The sequence below is a fragment of the Dendrobates tinctorius genome, unplaced genomic scaffold (assembly GCF_039654945.1).
Source record: "Dendrobates tinctorius isolate UK_male_01 unplaced genomic scaffold, ASM3965494v1 ptg000149l, whole genome shotgun sequence".
Lineage (NCBI taxonomy): Eukaryota > Metazoa > Chordata > Amphibia > Anura > Dendrobatidae > Dendrobates > Dendrobates tinctorius.
In genome coordinates this window covers 2,891,713-2,912,709 of record NW_027361816.1, presented here as the reverse complement: position 1 = coordinate 2,912,709, position 20,997 = coordinate 2,891,713, and the positions used below count along the sequence as shown (strand labels likewise).

The 20,997-nt window shown below is 43.5% G+C and overlaps 1 protein-coding gene across 8 annotated transcripts in view; it reads right to left on the bottom strand.

Annotated features, from left to right (window-relative positions):
* ATE1 (arginyltransferase 1) overlaps positions 1-20,997 on the bottom strand; it is a 154,048-nt gene that overhangs the window by 51,229 nt on the left and 81,822 nt on the right. For 5 of the 8 annotated variants that reach the window (XM_073546597.1, XM_073546605.1, XM_073546604.1 and 2 more), the window contains one exon: positions 1,587-1,619. In XM_073546597.1, the coding sequence (XP_073402698.1) occupies positions 1,587-1,619 (33 nt within the window). Of the gene's footprint in view, positions 1-1,586; positions 1,620-19,222; positions 19,289-20,997 lie in introns of all 8 variants that reach the window. The other 3 variants (XM_073546599.1, XM_073546598.1, XM_073546603.1) reach the window with 1 other exon arrangement.

The following is a 20,997-nucleotide window of genomic DNA, read 5'->3' as shown; positions in this document are numbered from 1 at the left end:
GGAAATGCTCAGGAAAGTAATGACAGCAAATCATTGCAGGCACTTGGGTGTTTATACAACTTATCTCCTTACACGTGATTAGCACAAGTCAAGAATTTCCTCATTGAGGGAGGGGGAGTCAAAGAAAACATGAAGAGGAAGACCAGCAACCCGATTGCTTGATACCATCAAGATAACGGTGGAGAAGATCCTCGAAGACCTATCTAGGCTTGCACAAGGTCGATCTTCCTACAGGTTTGGTCATCCATCAGTTTGACGTGGCTCAAAATCGAACCGAAGACCGTATTAAAAAAAAAAAACACACCTGGAGCCATACAATATGAATGGCGGCTTCGCGGGAACAGAACGTAGAGCGTACCCTATTCCAAACTCAACGGTTATTCCCATTATAGACATGCACGGCAAGAGCTGTCATCGTCAAGCTTCTTGGAGAAGGCACTTGGACATCCAAGTCACTCATGGCATCTCTACACAATAAGTGACTGACAAGTGCAAGTCCGTCCTACATGATCCACAACAACGTCAGGAACAGAATATACAATGCATCCAAACAGGGAAGGAGAGACGATGTGGTCAGACAACAAGTTGTGCAGCTCTTTTAGCAACGTGTATGGCACTTCCACCTAAGAGATATTTATGACACATCTTGTGGTTGACATATAATCTATGATGTGAAAAAAAAAACAAAACAAAAAAAAAAAACCTTCAAGTGGTCTGAATAACATTTTTTTTTAAATATACCTATAATAATTACACCCAAGCATTTTTTTCAGCAGGTGGCCACTATAAGCCACTTTCTAGTCTTTCTTGTGGTCTACTTTTTCATCACTGCTGCTGCAGGATTCATGGAGACTGGCAGCAATTCCTAAAACCTGATCTACCCAAATCTCTAAAACCATACCTCATGGGCAGCCACAGGAGAAAGCAGGCAGTGACAAATACCATGAAGTGGAAAATATCTGTAATTTCTAGTTGTGACTATTGCAGATCGCAATATGAAGTGTCAGCCGTGTTACCTCTACTGGCAGCCAGCTCAAGTTTTCCCTGTCAAGACTCTTAATCTAACCAGAATATCCATAGAGGTGGAGCTTCTTTCATAAAAAGTCATGCAGGCGGGTCACTTTCCGGTTTATCTGACATCCCTCAGACCAGGAAAAGTCATCACAGGCCAGCTTCAGCAGTATCATGTGAGAGATGCAGGTGGAGCTGGTTTATGATAAGGGTCGTCAAAAATCTGGACACTTTTTCCCTCGTTTTTATTTGCTTCCTTTTCCCCTCCCTTTTCATCCCCCTTCCACATTTATTAATTCATATAACTTGAAAAACATTAATAAAATACTTATTGGAACTAAAATCCTCAGATTATATAGGGATAATTGCAAGACATAAGAGCTAAATATTGGTTAAAAAAAAACAAAAAGTGTATAATCACATAGCGCAGCAGAATGACACATCGAGGTTTAATGTGAATTGTTGCATATCTGCAGCTAACACAAGTTTGATAAAATTGCAAAACCATGGAAATTATTGTACTATGAACAGTTAACACAATGAAAACCCCACACAAGAAATGATAAAGTCCTTACCTCCAGTGGAGAATCACAGAGGAACCTTGTAAACTGTCCCGGAAATGATCATGGAAAAAATAAAATCATAGGTAGAGAAAGAAAAAAGAAAACAAAGTTACAAACAAATCCATGGTATATCGAATTGTATCACAACTGATGGGGTGTATCCAATGTTATTCCGTATCTAATGTGAATGAATCTTTAATATATTGATGTCCCAAGAGACCCCAGATGGACCCATCGCCCATCGTATACATGGTCTGTGGGGTGCTGCACCCACTATGGGAACTAATATCCGCACCCAACACAGACGTGACAAGCTGTATAGATGATTTTACCACATTGCATGTGCCCGCAGGCATGCAAACAATCAAGGGGTTACAGCTAAACCAGTGCCCAAGTATTTCCAACTACTTAATGAGGACCCGTCATCTTTCCTGATCTGTCCATTTTAGTCAATATTTGTATGCGCAATTGAATAGTCTCTTGATTAATGGTTTGACCAGAGGCACACCTGCTGACCTGCGTACTCTTCGACCACGAAAACAGAGGCAGCTTTGCCTCCGCAGCATTGGAGGAGAGTAATACCAGTGAAAACGGCTAACAACGCACTTCAGCAACCTGGCCAGCTTCAGAGCAGCGCTAACAAGCTCTACAGGAAAGATCTTGTAAGCACGGTGCATATACAACCACCACTGCAAGATGGCAGAAGTGGCTGGTAACCTAGGCAACATGCAGTAAAATTAAAAATCCCCCAACGTTCTTGAAAGGGTTTTTATTAACGAGGGAATTGCCAAGTTGCTTGATTTTACAGTCCAAATGCAGTTTTACCCATTAAAGCGGTAGTACGCCAAGTTAATCAATTAAGGGCCCCAATTAAAATGTGTATAAAGAATCTATCTTCACTTCGTGCAGCTGTGCCTTCCCAGCGATGTCCGGAGAGTGGCTTATTGTGTCATGTGCCGGCTGCAGCCAATGAGCAGCCACTGTTTAGCTGCAGCCTTTACATTGGTCAGGCCAGACATCCGCCATGACGGAATATTGAGGAGTTGCAGCCTGGAGCCAAACAGTGGCCGCTCATTGGTTGCAGCCGGCACATACCACAACAAGTCATTCCTGGTAACAGTGGTGTCGGCATCGATGCAACAGTGCCGCAACAGGAGCAGAGTATGGTATTATATGGGGTCCTGAATTGATAAAGCTGGGGCTGCCCAATAATGGACAAATCCTTAAAAAAACATCAAAAATATCTCTTAATGTCCAATTGTCCTTTATTCATAGGTTTCCAGGAAAAATAACAGAGGATTAAGACAATACAGATGCATTTTATTTTTTAAGAAACTACCAGTATATTCCTTGCTAAAATGGACGGCAGGAAAGTTGGCAGGTCCTCTTTAAGAAGATGACAACCATTTAAAATCAGAAGCCGCACGAGAGACAAATTAAGGAGGGCAAAAAAAAAAATCAGGGCCATTGTTAACCTTACATCGGAAAAGTCTTAACAGGAAATGTAGAGTATTTGTCTGTTTTGACCTTAGCGAAACCCTTTGTGCCAGGTTTTTATCTAATTAGCAATTAGCGCTGTAACTTTTCTCGCTTGCTCAGACTGCCGAGCGAACGAGGCCTCTCCGGCTGATTCAGAACAGGAATGTACTTGCAAGTAACCAAAAAAAGAGATTAGTCATGTTCTGATAGAGAAGGTTCACAAACACAGCCTATATATGGTAAGCGAATGGTTTATTCCAAGTGTCACTTCTCTTAATGTGGTTCTGCTTTGCGTCCGTGGATGTTTATTTCTGGACAGTTCAGATGTAAATTTACCACTAGCAGAGCTGGATTTTCTATGTAAACACTATACGGAGAATTTATGCTCCTGGACGTTCACTTAGAAGGTGATGCAGAGCCCGCCAATCATTCCTTGTTCTGCCCTTAAGTTTACACAATGTCCTCATGGTAGAGGCTGCATACATGAACCAGCAAAAATGACATTTTCCATCGTGGTTTTGAGATTGTTTGCCCATTGCGGACATGCTCTGGGTGTTAGTGTGCAGATGTTCCAGTTTCCATGTGTCACCCCTATGTTGCCGCACTGAATGCTCGCACATTTTAAGGTCACTAACAGGGTTGCAGACTTATACAGCACCAGCCGTGGACCCTAACAACGCAAGACCTTCATATGACAGGCACGGCGCATCCTGCTCATCTATGGATCCAATTTAGAGCTAATTATTATTAAGAATTGCAGCATGTGGCAAGTAAAATAAAGTAAGCCACAATAAAAGACCCGTCGCTATGATCGGGCGGCCATATCCCACCACATGCTGAATGAAGGAAATTAACGGGCAGATGTAGGGACCAGGAAGACATTTCAAAGAGCTAAAAATTCCTCCACAAAAAATGTGATCGTACAAGAAAAGTAGGGACAAGATGCAGAAAAGGGAACACTGAGAATCTCTCCTTAGAGGTTAATAGTTGGGATAATGCTGGGGCATAACTTAGTCCCCATCGATATGATCAGTAGAAGAGCGTTGTGAAGAAGACCCGTCACCACTCCTGAAACGTCAGTCTGTCTAGGTGGCTGTATTCCTTATTAACAGGGCTGTGGAGTCGTGGTCATGGAAATTGAGGAGTCGGAGGTTTGGCTTACCGACTCCACAGCCCTGCTTAAATAATAATTCTAGAGAATCTTTTATTTAAAGTCTTCATGGTGCCGGTCCTCAGATAATCCTACTGGCAATATAGGAATAAAGCACAACTGGACATTACCACCCCTATTGTCAGTAATGGGTCCCCCTACACAGTCTGCGCCATATTGGGAAATGTTAACATTGACTCAATTTTCTGGTCCATTTGCTTTCCGTGATAAAAACTGACAGCGCCCTGACCCATACAAGTCAATGAAGCTTCAGTTATTTTACCGAGCTGTGTGACCGATACAAAAGACGACTCTTTATTGGGCCATATTGCAGATCAAATCATATGTGTCCATTAAAGCCTATGGGGTGAGATACGGTGCAGGCTTCTCCCCGACATGGCCCTTCCTAGACAATTCGGGGGAGGATGAGAAAGACTATATAAATGGAGAAAGGGCAATCTAGGGCTGGTTATTTCATTCTCAGAGATGCCACGGGTATAGTCTGTGGGCAGTGGTGACCACTGATCTGGGCAGGGTGCAGCACGGTACAGCCGCAGCTATTCTTCCAATCGGGCCCCTACTGTTCGCTTGACAGTCGTGCCCACTTGGCACAATCACAAGCCAAGAAGGATGTCAATGAAGTGAACAGTGGGCATGATTAGAAGAACATGCGAATGCTCAGTGCTGCACCCCGCCCAGATGACTGGAATGGAGGGGGTGTAGTGAGATTTCAACATTATTTTCTCCATATATCGCTACCTGCAAACAATACCATGGAATAAAAAATGAAATGGTAAAATCAAGCCCAAAACTGCTCTACGCCTTCAATTCCAAGACGACAGTTTTCCTTTAAATTAGGTTCTCTCTGAAATTTCACAGTAAAAACATAGATGTAGGACCCTGTCCCTTAGGCCTCATTCACACATCAGTTTTTCTCGTACAAGCGTTGGGGTTTTTTTTTTTTTTACAGATAGTCATTCCTAGAATAATCTATGGGGTAGATTACATGTTACATTTTTTACTTGGACAGAACAGACTCCAGAAACCTTTATATAATTTTTTCCATCTGATAAAAAAAACAAGCTTTAAAGCTCTGACTAGTAAAAATTAAACACTGACCAAACTCTGGATGACATTTTGATCAAAAACACTGACGAAACGCAGAATGATTTTCTCATATGAATGAGCCCTCATGCTAGCTCCCCATCTTCTAAGATGAACTCAAAATTTAACTTTCAGCTGGTGATAAATGAGCCGAGAAGATGGTCCAGCAGAAGATAGATAAGGGTTACAAAACCGACCAGCTCACTACTGGTGGATTAATTTGACTGTGAACTGAAACTGCTGAAAGCCAGGTGCTGTGATACATAGGAGGGAAGATGGGTCAGCAGAAGAGAGACAAGGGTTACAGAACCGACCAGCTCACTGCTGGATTTGACTGTGAACTAAAACTGCCGAAAGCCAGGTGCTGTGATACATAGGAGGGAAGATGGGTCAGCAGAAGAGAGACAAGGTTACAGAACCGACCAGCTCACTGCTGGATTTGACTGTGAACTAAAACTGCTGAAAGCCAGGTGCTGTGATACATAGGAGGGAAGATGGGTCAGCAGAAGAGAGACAAGGGTTACAGAACCGACCAGCTCACTGCTGGATTTGACTGTGAACTAAAACTGCTGAAAGCCAGGTGCTGTGATACATAGGAGGGAAGATGGGTCAGCAGAAGAGAGACAAGGGTTACAGAACCGACCAGCTAACTGCTGGATTTGACTGTGAACTGAAACTGCTGAAAGCCAGGTGCCGTGATACATAGAGGGTGTAGAATGGGTAAAAAAAAAAAAAAATTACCGAGACCATTCTTCAAAAATACTTTCTAGCTAAAAATACAAGTACAATCTAAATTAAAGGATATGGACGCCTTCATAGACATTTTTTTTACGCTATATTTGGCTCACCTTTAGAGTTGCATTTAAACCTTACTAATAAACAAATGGATAAATTAGGAAAGTGAGAATGCTGCGGTGAACACTTCCATAACCATTTCTAAATGTTCACAGCAACATTCAATATATAAAACTGCAGCATAAGGAATTCCAAGGCACCGATATTTTTAAGCGACTACTTTGACAAAGAGAGCCGGAGAGTTAAAAAGTACTATATATTTTGACAGTTAATAGTCTGCCCTGCAGGTGAACTTTCTGCAAATAACTGGCACTTTTCCAGTAATACATAAGGCTTTTATAAAGTCTCCCCAGACGCAAGGAAGCCTGTAGGAGGCTGAACAATAAACCAGACCGTTTGGGTACAAAAGTCCTGGTTCTTCAAAGCCTGGTGCAGTCTGCCCTCTCCATAGCGCTGGCACGGTACATACACTGCTTGCTCATTTACAGTGCCAGAATAGACAAATTTAATCCCACAGCTGCATGATCAGTCCCCAAAGCAGGAGGGCAAGGCGTATGCTGCTGCCCAACATTTTCCACGTCTGCTAAAAATAAAAGCAGAGGGCACAAGCTTTTTCACACCAATGCAGGGGATCGGAGTGCTGTCATGTCTGTAAATCTTTCAGCACGGTTGCATGAGGTTGATGGCAGCAGATTCCCTAAGAGGTCTGGATAACCTTACTCACTGCTACTAGTACAGAGCAAAGGAGCGTCACAGCCAGGTATGCTGGACAACGAGAGGTTGTATTTATGTACATGGCCATAACATTGATCAGTATGCAGTTAGTAACCTCTGGGACAAAATACCATGGGGGGACCCCTGAAATATCGCTAATTACAACTGCATTGCTACTTTAAAGGGAATGGGCCATCAGAAAACGAATATTTATGTTAAATGATATTTTAAAAATCTTTTCATATTTTCCTTTTTTATATCACTCGCTCTCTGAAAAATTGCAATTTTCTGCTTTAAAAACTTAAAAAGCAATAACAATGCAAAATAATTAAAAACATTTTGTTACGATCAAATTGATCTAAACAGGCTGCCGATCATCTAATGACCGAGCAAAACACTAGTTCACACAGTGAAATGATCTTTTGTGCAGCATCGTCATGTGTAAACAGGGCGCACACTGCCGAAAACTATGGCAGCCCACGTGCACTGCGTCCATTAAGCCTTAAAGGAAGTAGGAGTCAAACTAAACCAGTCGCTAGTGTGAAAATTGCAGGATTTTATATATATATATATATATATATATATATATATATATATATATATATATATACACACATACATACACACACATACATACATATTATATTATATATATATATATATATATATATATATATATATATACATATACACATACACACTATACACTCACTGGCCACTTTATTAGGTACACCTGTCCAACTGTGTGTTAAGACTTAATTTCTAATCAGCCAATCACATGGCGGCAACTCAGTGCATTTAGGCATGTAGACATGGTCAAGACAATCTCCTGCAGTTCAAACCGAGCATCAGTATGGGGAAGAAAGGTGATTTGAGTGCCTTTGAACGTGGCATGATTGTTGGTGCCAGAAGGGCTGGTCTGAGTATTTCAGAAACTGCTGATCTACTGGGATTTTCACGCACAACCATCTCTAGGGTTTACAGAGAATGGTCCGAAAAAGTAAAAAAAAATCCAGTGAGCGGCAGTTCTGTGGCCGGAAATGCCTTGTTGATGCCAGAGGTCAGAGGAGAATGGACATACTGGTTCGAGCTGATAGAAAGGCAACAGTGACTCAAATTGCCACCCGTTACAACCAAGGTAGGCAGAAGAGCATCTCTGAACGCACAGTGCGTCGAACTTTGAGGCAGATGGGCTACAGCAGCAGAAGACCACACTGGGTACCACTCCTCTCAGCTAAGAACAGGAAACTGAGGCTACAATTTGCACAAGCTCATCGAAATTGGACAGTAGAAGATTGGAAAAACGTTGCCTGGTCTGATGAGTCTCGATTTCTGCTGCGACATTCGGATGGTAGGGTCAGAATTTGGCGTAAACAACATGAAAGCATGGATCCATCCAGCCTTGTATCAACGGTTCAGGCTGGTGGTGGTGGTGTCATGGTGTGGGGAATTTTTTCTTGGCACTCTTTGGGCCCCTTGGTACCAATTGAGCATCGTTGCAACGCCACAGCCTACCTGAGTATTGTTGCTGACCATGTCCATCCCTTTATGACCACAATGTACCCAACATCTGATGGCTACTTTCAGCAGGATAATGCGCCATGTCATAAAGCTCGAATCATCTCAGATTGGTTTCTTGAACATGACAATGAGTTCACTGTACTCAAATGGCCTCCTCAGTCACCAGATCTCAATCCAATAGAGCATCTTTGGGATGTGGTGGAACGGGAGATTCGCATCAGGGATGTGCAGCCGACAAATCTGCGCCAACTGTGTGATGCCATCATGTCAATATGGTCCAAAATCTCTGAGGAATGCTTCCAGCACCTTGTTGAATCTCTGCCACGAAGAATTGAGGCAGTTCTGAAGGCAAAAGGGGGTCCAACCCGTTACTAGCATGGTGTACCTAATAAAGTGGCCAGTGAGTGTATATATATATATATATATATATTTTATATATACACACACACACACACACACACACACACACACAGATATATTGCAGTGCTGCGCCTACAGTGTGTACTTGGGGACACTTGCTTGGCACGGGATTAACGTAGACAGGCACAGTTTTCCACATAAAACAGTCTATATCGGTTTATTTTACACAGCATAATTCACACAGTAGGCCCTGTTGCACGTCACAGGTCTACCACCATCCATAATATTTCAACGTATGTCTTTAACTTGCAGTCCCTAGACACACTGGACCTCTCTGTCCAGTGACCGTGGGCGACCGCACGCCAAACAGTTCATTAACGTTCATAGAAGTTTACAAGCACCAACAGTCTGTGGAGGTACTTTACATGAACTCCTGCTCCAGACGCCGACTCCTTGTCAGTTCTCTCTCTCCCCCAACGCAGGGCCCTCACAGACTCTGCTCACACATAGCCTCAGAGGGTGCTATTCAGGACATCCGTCCCCCCTGGGACCGTCCAACACACAGGCCTCGTCAGGTGCTATTTAGGGATCCAATTCTACGGCCAAGACCTCCCAACACATCGGCCTCCAGGTCCAAGGCCTCACCTTGTGCTCTTTAGGAAGTTAGCAGCTCCCAACACACAGGCCTTCCAGGACTTTGCACTCTGACCACTCACGACCATGTGACCAAACCTCAGTCACATTATATATCCGAAACCACCCCCATATGTGGGCGGTATATGTGTGGCTAGTCGATCCCGATTAGCTATGAGACTAGCCCTATAAACCACCCTAAAAGATAAACTCATGGACTACAAGTCCCAGGACAACATTTTTGGGCTTACAGCGCAGAGGACCTCTGCGACACATACCGACCATTTACAATCATGCCGGTCACTGTTTCACCACCACAATCAAGGAAACGACGCCCACATGCATATCCTGAAGAGCACATACAGCGCCCCCTAGATGTAACAGGGGTCACTACAGCACAATAGTATATATCTGTGTATCTGTAACTACGCCCCTGCTTCAAACAACCACACAGGGTATGGCAGCCCAAACATTGATCACCGCTTCCTCCACATTACAATTGGAGGAGAACGACGGCCTAAAAGCTAGAGCGGTATCAGTCTTCACGACTATTGGCAGAATATTGCTGGCTACGTTTAGCTGCTAGTGCAATCCTGCAGAATAATCCTGTGGCAACACAGCTGATTCCTTATTATGCCAGATGGATTATTCAGTGGGTCATTGGATAGGAGCCACTGTTCGTATGAGCTTGTACACTGATTCATGTTGTAGGCTGATCTGTGGAATGCCTGCTGCGGTTTACTTGTCTATAGTCCTTGGAGGACAAATATGCAGGTTAATTGAACAATCGATGTTTGTTAATTTGTCGAATGCTCGCCGATCACGTATCGTATCAGCCCCTGCAGTTTAAATATGCAGGTTAATAAAACAATGAGATATTACCTACCCCCACCTTTCCTCAATCTTGTGGGATAATGTTATGCATGACAACTGTGGGTATAAAAGGGACCTCGCTCCCTCGCCAGAAAGACTCTACAGGACAGCAGACAAGAAACCATGGCTCCAAGTAGTGGAATACAGAACTGATGCACTGCCGATTACTAGACCCACAAAGACGTTTAAAAGAACCCAGGTTGGAACAGTCGGGTCACCTGTCCACATACATCACTGTACTCAGATTCCTAAGCTTGCCGCTACCTCCCCTCTGTGGGTGCCTGCCAAAAGTAAGGTGCTTCTGAAGTTGCAGATGTTCTAATCTCTGGCAAGAAAGCGGAAGGCGGAGACTCTGTCATTTGCACCATCTTGTGTATTTGCTGGAACTGTACTATATGTTGTTGTCTGTTGGTGATCCAATTAAGTATTACCACAGTGTTACCCTCACCCTGTGTTGTCTGAGCAGTGTTTTGTCCACGGGGAAGAAGTGCAGATGTCCAGTGGGATGAGCCCTGGTCCATGCGATCTTTCTAAAGACAGCTGGGCCAGTGGAAAAGAGCACCCACTGACCCTTGTGTCTCTGCATTCTGCAAAACCATTTTGTTGCTGCCCCATCGAAACTAAACAAGCACTGAGAGGAACAAAATGCCTACGACCTATAGATAGATTTTCTTCCTCAATTCACGGGTAGCTGAAAGAAAAGAGAATTTTCTCGTGACTGAGGTCCTGGAAGAACGAGCACAATGCCTGTCCAATCTTCATCTTGTTACAGTTATTGTGTCACGTGCAAGGTAGAACTATTCACTGGCGATTGTCTTCAGAAAGACATGATTATAGGCCTGACAATCGCCAAGGAGGCAGAATAGGCAGTTATTTGAGTCCTCACTTTACTTAAGTGACTGTGAAATCTGGCGATTATAATTAGGAAATCACATGCAATTGGATACTCTTGTTAACCCCTTTAGTCGCAGTTTAACACATCCCCAAAGTCATTCCCACTAGGCTGCTAATCCTTCCCCAGCCGGGATAATCTCCACAGTATTAGATTCATAAACACTAGAGTAATGGGGATCCCACCATTGAGCTCAGAATGAACCCTTTAAAATGGAAAAAATGCAAGACAAATAATGTCCATTTAAAGAACATCGCTAAAAAAATTAATGACTAAAAATACATGTTTAATATATTTGTAAAAAGAAAAAATATATACACACTCCTCAACATTGAAATTACTACACTCAGAAGGAAAAGTCATGGAAATATGGCAATCACAGGATCGATAGACATGTTAACGATATGGAGATTATGAAAAATTGGAAACAAGATTTTCAAAACATGGGGAATGTTCATTGTTCTGCCATGATGACTGCACTTGGGCAAGTCATCAAGATCCGCAGCTTTACAATTGCCCACAAACGACGTCCCAGATGTGCTAGATGGGAGACAAGTCCGGAGAGGCTACAGGCCATGGTAGCACGTTTAGGCCACGCAGGCTGCTCACAGCAGTAAGAGCAACATGGAGCTGGAGCTGCCAGCAGTGGATCTTGATGATTTTCCAAAATGCATTTAGAATGGCACAGTATTCCTCAGACAACCATTGATAGCATGCCAATGTGTTTAAGCATTTCTGTATGTGGATACTGAATTGAGACTTTTTCAAAATTTTGTTTCCATTTTTCATTAACTTGTCTATCCATCCTGTGATTTCCATAATTCCACAACTTTTCTTTGTTGGTGTTCCACTTTCAGTTTTGAAGCTTGTATATATTAGCTATACAATAGATCAGCACTACAAAATCCACAGTAAAAAGGCAGCACTTCATGCTCTAATTCAGCACAAAAACTGACTTGTTCTTGACCCATGGATGTGGCAATGTTTTGGCTCCATCAATAAGACCCATAATCAAGCCTTGAAAATAGCTTCTTGTTTGAGCCAAATATTGCCACACCTATGAGCAACTAAACTCAGGTTTTGCGAAGAAGAGCAGAAGGAGGAAGAAGAGCAAAAGGAGGAAGAAGAGCAAAAGGAGGAAGAAGAGCAAAAGGAGGAAGAAGAGCAAAAGGAGGAAGAAGAGCAGAAGGAGGAAGAAGAGCAGAAGGAGGAAGAAGAGCAGAAGGAGGAAGAAGAGCAGAAGGAGGAAGAAGAGCAGAAGGAGGAAGAAGAGCAGAAGGAGGAAGAAGAGCAGAAGGAGGAAGAAGAGCAGGAGAAAGAAGAGGAAGAGAAAGAAGAGGAAGAAGAAGAGGAAGAAGGCGAAGGATAAGGCGGCGAAGGAGAAGGCGAAGAAGAAGAAGGAGGCGAAGAAGAAGAAGAAGAAGAAGGAGGCAAAGGCGAAGGAGAAGAAGGGGCAAAGGAGAAGGAAGTGAAGGAGAAGAAGGGGCAAAGGAGAAGGAAGTGAAGGAGAAGGCGGCGGCCAAGGAGAAAGAAAATGTTTACCTTTAAAATCAATCATGGTTGATCATTTTAGCACAGTCTTAGTCAATAAGTCCAAAGGATCCTATAATGATCTAAGTCCAGTTCAATACAGCAAAAGAAAGTCTAAGTATTAAAGGCATAATAGGATCTCTTAAAGTGTTGTTCACATATCTTAGGCTACTTTCACACTTGCGCTTTTTTGCGCTGCGTGCGCAGTGCAAACACATAAAAAACGCATCATGCATTTTTTATGCGTCTTGTTTTTTTTGTGCATGGTTTTTTTAAAAAAAAACATGCGTTTTTTGCGCTGATATGCGCACGACCATGCGCACGTCAGCGCACCCATAGACTATAATGTGTTTTTGGGTGAATTTCGTGCGCATGCGTTTTTTTGAGAAAGGTCGGGCGCACAAAAAATGCGACAGGATGCATTTTGTGCGCACACTACAAAAAAATGCATGCGCATACAAATGACTATGAGCACCCATGTTAAGTATAGGAAAAAAACACATGCGCATTTATGCGCAAAAAACCGCAAGTGTGAAACCAGCCTTATAAAGTGTTGTAATATCACTTTGTGACTGGTGGAGGCCCCCTTCACTATGACACACTGCTTAGGAGCATGTTTTTTTAAATTTTTTTTACAGAAACCCTAAAAGGGGGTCCACCGCTAGTTTAGCTCTGTCCCTTCATTTTAAGTAGTATATCATCCCTTTGCTAGGTGCGAAGTGCCCTTTTATTTTGCATGTCATGTGTTACCAGGATATCAGTGGACTTTGCTACACTTCTATACAGTTCAGCAATAATGTTATTTCCGAGTGATTATTTTGTTAGTCGATGCGGAATTTCATTTTGGATAAAAGCAGCATAAAAAAAGTTCATCCACATAAATCCTGCCAACATTTCACCTCTAAAAACATCCAGACATCTAGGTTTCCTTACAAGTTCTCAATTAAGGCAAGTATTACTAAAAGGATCTCAATCACAGAAAACCTCTTTATAAGGGTTATTCTCAACAAAAGTTATCTAGAGGATAAAGCAAAAAAGGTTTGCAGGCCACTAGTCCAGCATCCAGTCGATTATCCATGAGAGTCTAACAAGAGTCATGAGAACTCGAATCCTTGGTGCCTCAGGAGTTTAGAAGACCCCCATATTATGATGTTGCCGTTTCCGGCATAGTCAATAGGCCTCACATGAAGTCATGACGTCCCATGATGTGTTGTAAACACCGGACGCGCCAAAAATTTGGAGCTCCAGCCGAGGAAGTTCGACCCTTGTCCAGCTGCCATGAATACTTGGATGTTGAACAGGGGCCTGTGAATCTTTTTGTTCAACTCTAGTGATAACAGGTACATTGTAATAAGACACTCAGACACCTTCTCAAAAAATGAATTCTCCAAAAATATCTCCACCTGCCATGTAGTCATGCAGATAACTGCCTATTACCTGATCCTTAACAGAAGGCAAGACTGGTCTTGGGCAGACAAAAGATTTGCTGTCCCTCACGATATTTGTTGGACACCTATAACTATTTAAATATTCCGGTAGATTTCAGAACATTGGTCAGAAAATACAAACCCACAATACTACAGTGTGAAGACTTAAAGTTCTGGCAAAAATATGTGAACAGAATCGACGTTTTCCTCTCCCCCCTGGTTTCCTCTGCATTGAAGGACCACCTTGTGCAATAACCAATATTGCCATAAAGGGACCTCTATCCTTGTCTGACCGCCAAAGCAAACACATTCCCCCACCACAGTGTTTTAGTGGCTTCTATTTACAGCAGCCAAGGAAAATGGAGGACGCTCACATTACAGGAGTTATGCAAAAGGTGCCAAGCAGAGCATCATAATGGTCCTCAGACTTCACTGCACAAAACATTTTCTGCAGAACAAAAACTGTATAACAAGCTGACCTGCGGTATCCTAAGCCAATATATGGGGGGCTAAATACACCAGATGAGTGCTGGTTACATTTACTTGGGGCTCGACTAAAACGTAGGCGTATCTGCATCACACAGACAACACAAAAATATTAAATCCGAAAGCCTCAGCAATACACTAAAAGCACAAGTCGTGCATACAAAAAAAAAAGTCACAAAATATTCCTGCAGATACCATTTATTACCCATCTACTTGTTTGGATAAAGGGTCCAACACCAGGAACAGTCGTGTGCATGCCAGACCGCCGCTCTGTACAACTCTGCCTTACCGCTGTGGCAGCGGGAGCCGTGGTCTCCTACTTTTGATATGGGAATTCTCCCAATAGTCACGTGCCTGATCCTTGTTAACTCTGATGTCACATATAGGAGTTGGCACGGATTGCCTAAACTATAGCTTGAGATGGTCAGGAACAACTTTTTCTATTGCTGTTATCCGAGCCTTCTCGGATGGTAACCGAGTGTCTTCAGTGGGCTCAAAAAAAATGTTTGAGTCTTGAGACTGCATGTCTCGCGGCTGTTCGACAGCCACATGCAGGGATTGCTTGCTTTTTTAGGCCATCCCTGATTGTATTATTGCTGTCGAAAAGTCACGAGACATGAGCCGCGGGGACTCGAACATATTATTCGAGCACGCCGAAGGCACTCGGTTACCACCCGAGAATGCTCGGATAGCACCTTATCCGAGGCACTTGCTCATCACTAGTCGACCTCTATCCTTCCAAAGAGAACACAAACAGAACTAAGCTCTTTTTTTTGCAATTTAGAGGAATGTTATTTTATCCGGTTACCAAGAATTGACTGTAGAAACAGACTTGAGTTATTTCTTTGGTTGTCTGTGACCAAGGAGACATATAGCTCTGCGTTGAAACCGAGATGTAAAACACTCGGACATTTTTAAATAAGACTTTTACTATTTAGGAACCATTAGAACGATAAGAAATTGTCCTGGTAAGAGGAGCATACGTATCTGGTTCCTATTTCTTCAGCTCGGCTTTATTTTCTAAAGTGAGGGGTAATACATTAATCTGTAGCTACACCCGGCTATACAGAAGGTATTTTTTTTTTCCCAAGTTCGGAAAGGTTACAAGTCATTCAACAAACATGCAGAAGTCGATGGAAGGAACCGAAAATCAGGACGTGTTTTGACTCTCATGCATACTTTTTCTTCCTATAAAGCCTGGTGCCACTTGGCAAAACGAGCTGGAACTGCAGTAAAGTCAGAAAAAAAGCCTCACTCGCACCTACTCTGCCATTTTTACTGTTTTGAAAAGTTAATAAACTTGTTACCTTATGAAACAAAGGGCAGCTTTGCCCGAAATCTAGGGCGACTACTATTACAGAACCCGGAGTTCTTAGCAATGAGATTATAAAGAGGCTTAGAGGGCTGCGGACAAGAGTCGTGGAAAGTAAACTTTATCTAGAACATTGCCCAGTGAAATCTGTAAATCGCATTAGGGCACAAGTCGTTAACGATAGTCAAACCGAGAAGCTTGAATAAAGAGGCGAGCTGCGGCTGACACAGGCTGCAATTAATCGGAATTAGAGACAAAAACAGAAGCCGCAATGGTTCGTGTCTATGCAAACCATCAACGCTTTTTGTGTACTTTGGACGTTGCCGAGCGTGAATATGCCAAAGAGTCCTCAGAAATACCAAACAGAAGAAAGGTATTCGTAAATTCTAGGCGTGGTGAGGGAAATAAAAGGGTATAACAGACACGGGCAAAAGTCACATACTGTGCAGAAGTTATAAAGCCTGGACATCAATATCAAAAGCAGGCACAAGAGGAAATTTTGTTTTTTAAATTCATTTTTAAAGAAAACAAAATATCCCAACCACTTGCATTCAGAGTCCAAATATTCAATCCATCCTCTTCCCTACCTCTGGTTGATTGCATGGGATCCTGCAGACCGGGCAGGTAACGGCAAACATATAGATTGTGAATGCACAGGCCGGTAATGGAAAACTGATAGAATTTTAAATGGAGTCTCCAGTAGGTAGAGCTGTGCACCTAGCCTAAAGCCCCCGTCACACATGGCGAGATCGCTAGCGATATCGCTAAAGTGTAACCGATTTTGTGACGCAGCAGCGATCTCGCTACATGTTACATCTACTTTCGACCCGGCTCCCCGCTGGATATCACTGATCGCGCGAGATCATCCTGGTCCATTTCTCGTCGTCGGCTTCCTGTTGGCGTCGACGAGTGACTCCATAGACGCGGGAGGAAGTCATCAGAGCTGCCGCCTGACAGGTAAATATCGACCGCCGCTATGTCGCTGATGAGATCTGCCTATTTGGCAGCTCACTAGCGACCATTTAGCGATCCTGACCGGGTCGTATCGTTGTCGGGATCGCTGGTGCATCGCTAAATGTAACGGGACCTTAAGGCTGCGTTCACATGTAGCTTTTTTTTGCGTTTTCGCAGCGATTTTAAAGGCGCGATTTTGCAGCGAACACACAAAAAAACAGCATCCCATGTAATCCTATGGGATTCCGCAATGCTGTGCTAATGCTGCGGATTTTCCCGCGGCGGAATCGCATCGTAGTAAAATACGCAGCATGCTCATTAATTTTGCGGAATCGCGGCGATTCCGCCCACATAGGAATGCATTGTTCTGCTGTGCCCACAATGCGAAAAGTAAGCAGAACATTTGCGGATGGTACCCACGGTCCGGAGGAGAGGAGACTGTCCTCCGGGCTCTGGGTACCATATCCCTGTAAAAAATAGAATTAAAATAAAAACTATTGTTATTCTAACCTTCCGGCGTCCCGCGCAGCCTTCCCGCCTCTCTCCACGCTCCCGGCATCTTCCGGTCCCAGTAATGCTTTGCAGAGAATGACCGCGATGACGTCACGGTTTCGCGGGAGCGCAACGTCTCACGGTCATTCGCGCAAAGGATTACAGGGACCGGAAGATGCCGGGAGCGTGGAGAGAGGCGGGAAGGCTGCGTGGGACGCCGGAAGGTGAGAATAATTTTTTTTAAATTAGTTTTTACATCCTATCTTTTACTACCGATGCTGCATAGGCAGCCTCAATAGTAAAAAGTTGGTCACACTCGTCAAACACTATGTTTGACGAGTGTGACCAACCTGTCAATCAGTTCTCCAAGCGATGCTCCAGATCGCTTGGAAAACGCTAGTTTTTCAGCGGGAATTTAAAATGCGATTTTCCCGCGGAATGGAATTCCGGAGTTCTCGTGGTAACTGGTTTTGGCTTACAAATACTGATGGAAAATACTGACCAAATACTGAACGTGTGAATGTGACCTAAAAAGGGTTTTCCGGATATCCATTTATCATCAACAGAGGCTTCTGCTAGGAAAAAATAAACTCAGGTGTTACTCACCCTCCCCAGGTCCAGTGCTGCCTCTCCACCAGCGCTTTGGTCTTTGTTGAGAAAGTGCAGTAACAACTACAGCGCACACGACTGCAGCAGCCAATCACTGTGCACAGATGTGATGCGGTGTAAAACTGCGCAAGCTGCTGAGCCCAGTGATTGGCTGGAGCATATGCGCTATAGTGGTGAGGTCAGCACTGCAGCCAGTCAACAAAGACCAGTAGCAGTGGCAGAGAGGCAGCACTGGAGCAGGAAAACCAATAGGGGTAAAAAAATCTTACTCCTGGGAAACCCCTTTAAGATGCTTGCTAGCGGTAACGGGGATCTGCAGTAAAACCCCCCTCCTTTTCAGAAACAAGATAAGAAATTTCCAAGTCATGGATCTTTAATCCGGATGGTTTGGGATTACCAATAAAATGTAACAAAGGCAGGCCAGAACTTACAACTGCTTTATAGCTGCTGTGCCTTCCTTAAAGGGTTAAAGAGTGAAGAGTGTGGTGGGGGGAGAGATGGAAAGAAGGCATTCCATCACTCCGCTGGCCGGCTTCCTCGCACATGCTGTTACTGCACAATGTCAAAGCAGTGATTGTCCCTTAGAGCTGGAACGCGCTGGGCCCGGTGTGCCTGCCTCCTGCATTTCCGTTTCACTGGCGGGTGGCTGTGGTTTAGAAATCACGCAAAGTGTACCCCCTCTCTAACGGAGGTGGGAGGGGGCTGAGCTAATCTAGTACAGGAGAACAGCGGAACGTTTGTTCACCTTCTCCCAGCGAGCTACACGGTGCATTAAATGGAGGCACAGAAAGCAGGCTATATTTAAAGGTCTCGCCTGACCGCAGATCCAGCATGGAGGACAGGGACCGGAGCGTCCAGGAATAGCAGAAGGGAAGGCACTTCATGAAAATGTTTATTTAATGTTAATTTTGTTGAAGCAGGTGCAGATTTACAGAGCGGCGAAGAAAAAAAAATTGGTTTGTTTAGTACGGTCGATACAAACGATCACAGGGGACAAGGTGATCAGCAATGACAACTGGACCAAACAGGCTGGATTCCCTCATCTGAAAGTCATTATCCTTGTAGTACTCGGATATCTGATGTACAGGACGCCGGGGTATACACAAATGTCAAAGCCCCCTACACGAATCAACCCACATAAACAGATGGCAGCTGTCACACAACATATCTGGCAGGGAGCGTGAGACCTGCAACGTCGTCACTTAATAGTGTAGCCATCATTTATCATAACTATAAAGTGCGCTCATCCAGAATTAGAAAAACCGGACTACTTTCCTCCTCACAGGTACGTGCGTATGTATCATCACCGCCGCTCACCTCCCAGCACCGCACAATCTTTTGATGGAGCCAAGAGACAAACCATGGACAGGTTTCCAGCCAATTCTGCAAAAAAGTAGCCATGTCTTTATAGTCATGGACACACATTTATGAAAAAAAGCAGACAAGAAGCACAAACTAGTGCAAGAAAGCATGTGGGGACGCCATGTGACTAACTTAAAGGGGCTCTGCTCTGTTCTATGTCATTTGAGAGCACCAGAGTACAGACCCAGATTCCAGCAATCTGTCACTTACAGCTGTGGCCAAAAGTATTGACACCCCTGCAATTCTGTCAGATAATGCTCAGTTACTTCCTGAAAATGATTGCAAACAAATTCTTTGGTATTATTATCTTCATTTAATTTGTCTTAAATGAAAAAACACAAAAGAGAATGAAGCAAAAAGCAAAACATTGATCATTTCACACAAAACTCCAAAAATGGGCCAGACAAAAGTATTGGCACCCTCAGCCTAATGGTTGCACAACCTTTAGCCAAAATAACTGCGACCAACTACTTCCGATAACCATCAATGAGTTTCTTACAATGCTCTGCTGGAATTTTAGACCATTCTTCTTTGGCAAACTGCTCCAGGTCCCTGATATTTGAAGGGTGCCTTCTCCAAACTGCCATTTTTAGATCTCTCCACAGGTGTTCTATGGGATTCAGGTCTGGACTCATTGCTGGCCACCTTAGAAGTCTCCAGTGCTTCGCCATGTTTGACTGTAGGGACCGTGTTTTTTTCTTTGAGTGCCTCTTTTTTTCTCCTGTAAACTCTATGTTGATACCTTTGCCCAAAAAGCTCTACTTTTGTCTCATCTGACCAGAGAACATTCTTCCAAAACATTTTAGGCTTTTTCAGGTAAGTTTTGGCAAACTCCAGCCTGGCTTTTTTATGTCTCGGGGTAAGAAGTGGGGTCTTCCTGGGTCTCCTAACATACAGTCCCTTTTCATTCAGACGCCGACGGATAGTACGGGTTGACACTGTTGTACCCCCGGACTGCAGGGCAGCTTGAACTTGTTTGGATGTTAGTCGAGGTTCTTTATCCAACATCCGCACAATCTTGCGTTGAAATCTCTTGTCAATTTTTCTTTTCCGTCCACATCTAGGGAGGTTAGCCACAGTGCCATGGGCTTTAAACTTCTTGATGACACTGCGCACGGTAGACACAGGAACATTCAGGTCTTTGGAGATGGACTTGAAGCCTTGAGATTGCTTATGCTTCCTCACAATTTGGTTTCTCAAGTCCTCAGACAGTTCTTTGGTCTTCTTTCTTTTCTCCATGCTCAATGTGGTACACACAAGGAAACAGGACAGAGGTTGAGTCAACTTTAATCCATGTCAACTGGCTGCAAGTGTGATTTAGTTATTGCCAACACCTGTTAAGTGCCACAGGTAAGTTAAAGGTGCTGTTAATTACACAAATTAGAGAAGCATCCCATGATTTTTCGAACAGTGCCAATACTTTTGTCCACCCTCTTTTTTATGTTTGGTGTGGAATTATATCCAATTTGGCTTTAGGACAATTCTTTTTGTGTTTTTTCATTTAAGACAAATTAAATGAAGATAATAATACCAAAGAATTTGTGTTTGCAATCATTTTCAGGAAGAAACTGAGTATTATCTGACAAATTTGCAGGGGTGTCAATACTTTTGGCCACAACTGTACCGGTCTGTGTTTTTCTGTTTCAATAAAAGCAATGTTTTATCAGCAGGAGATTATCGCTACAGGACAACTGCCCTCGGGCCTACTGGTCTAACCACACACCCACCAA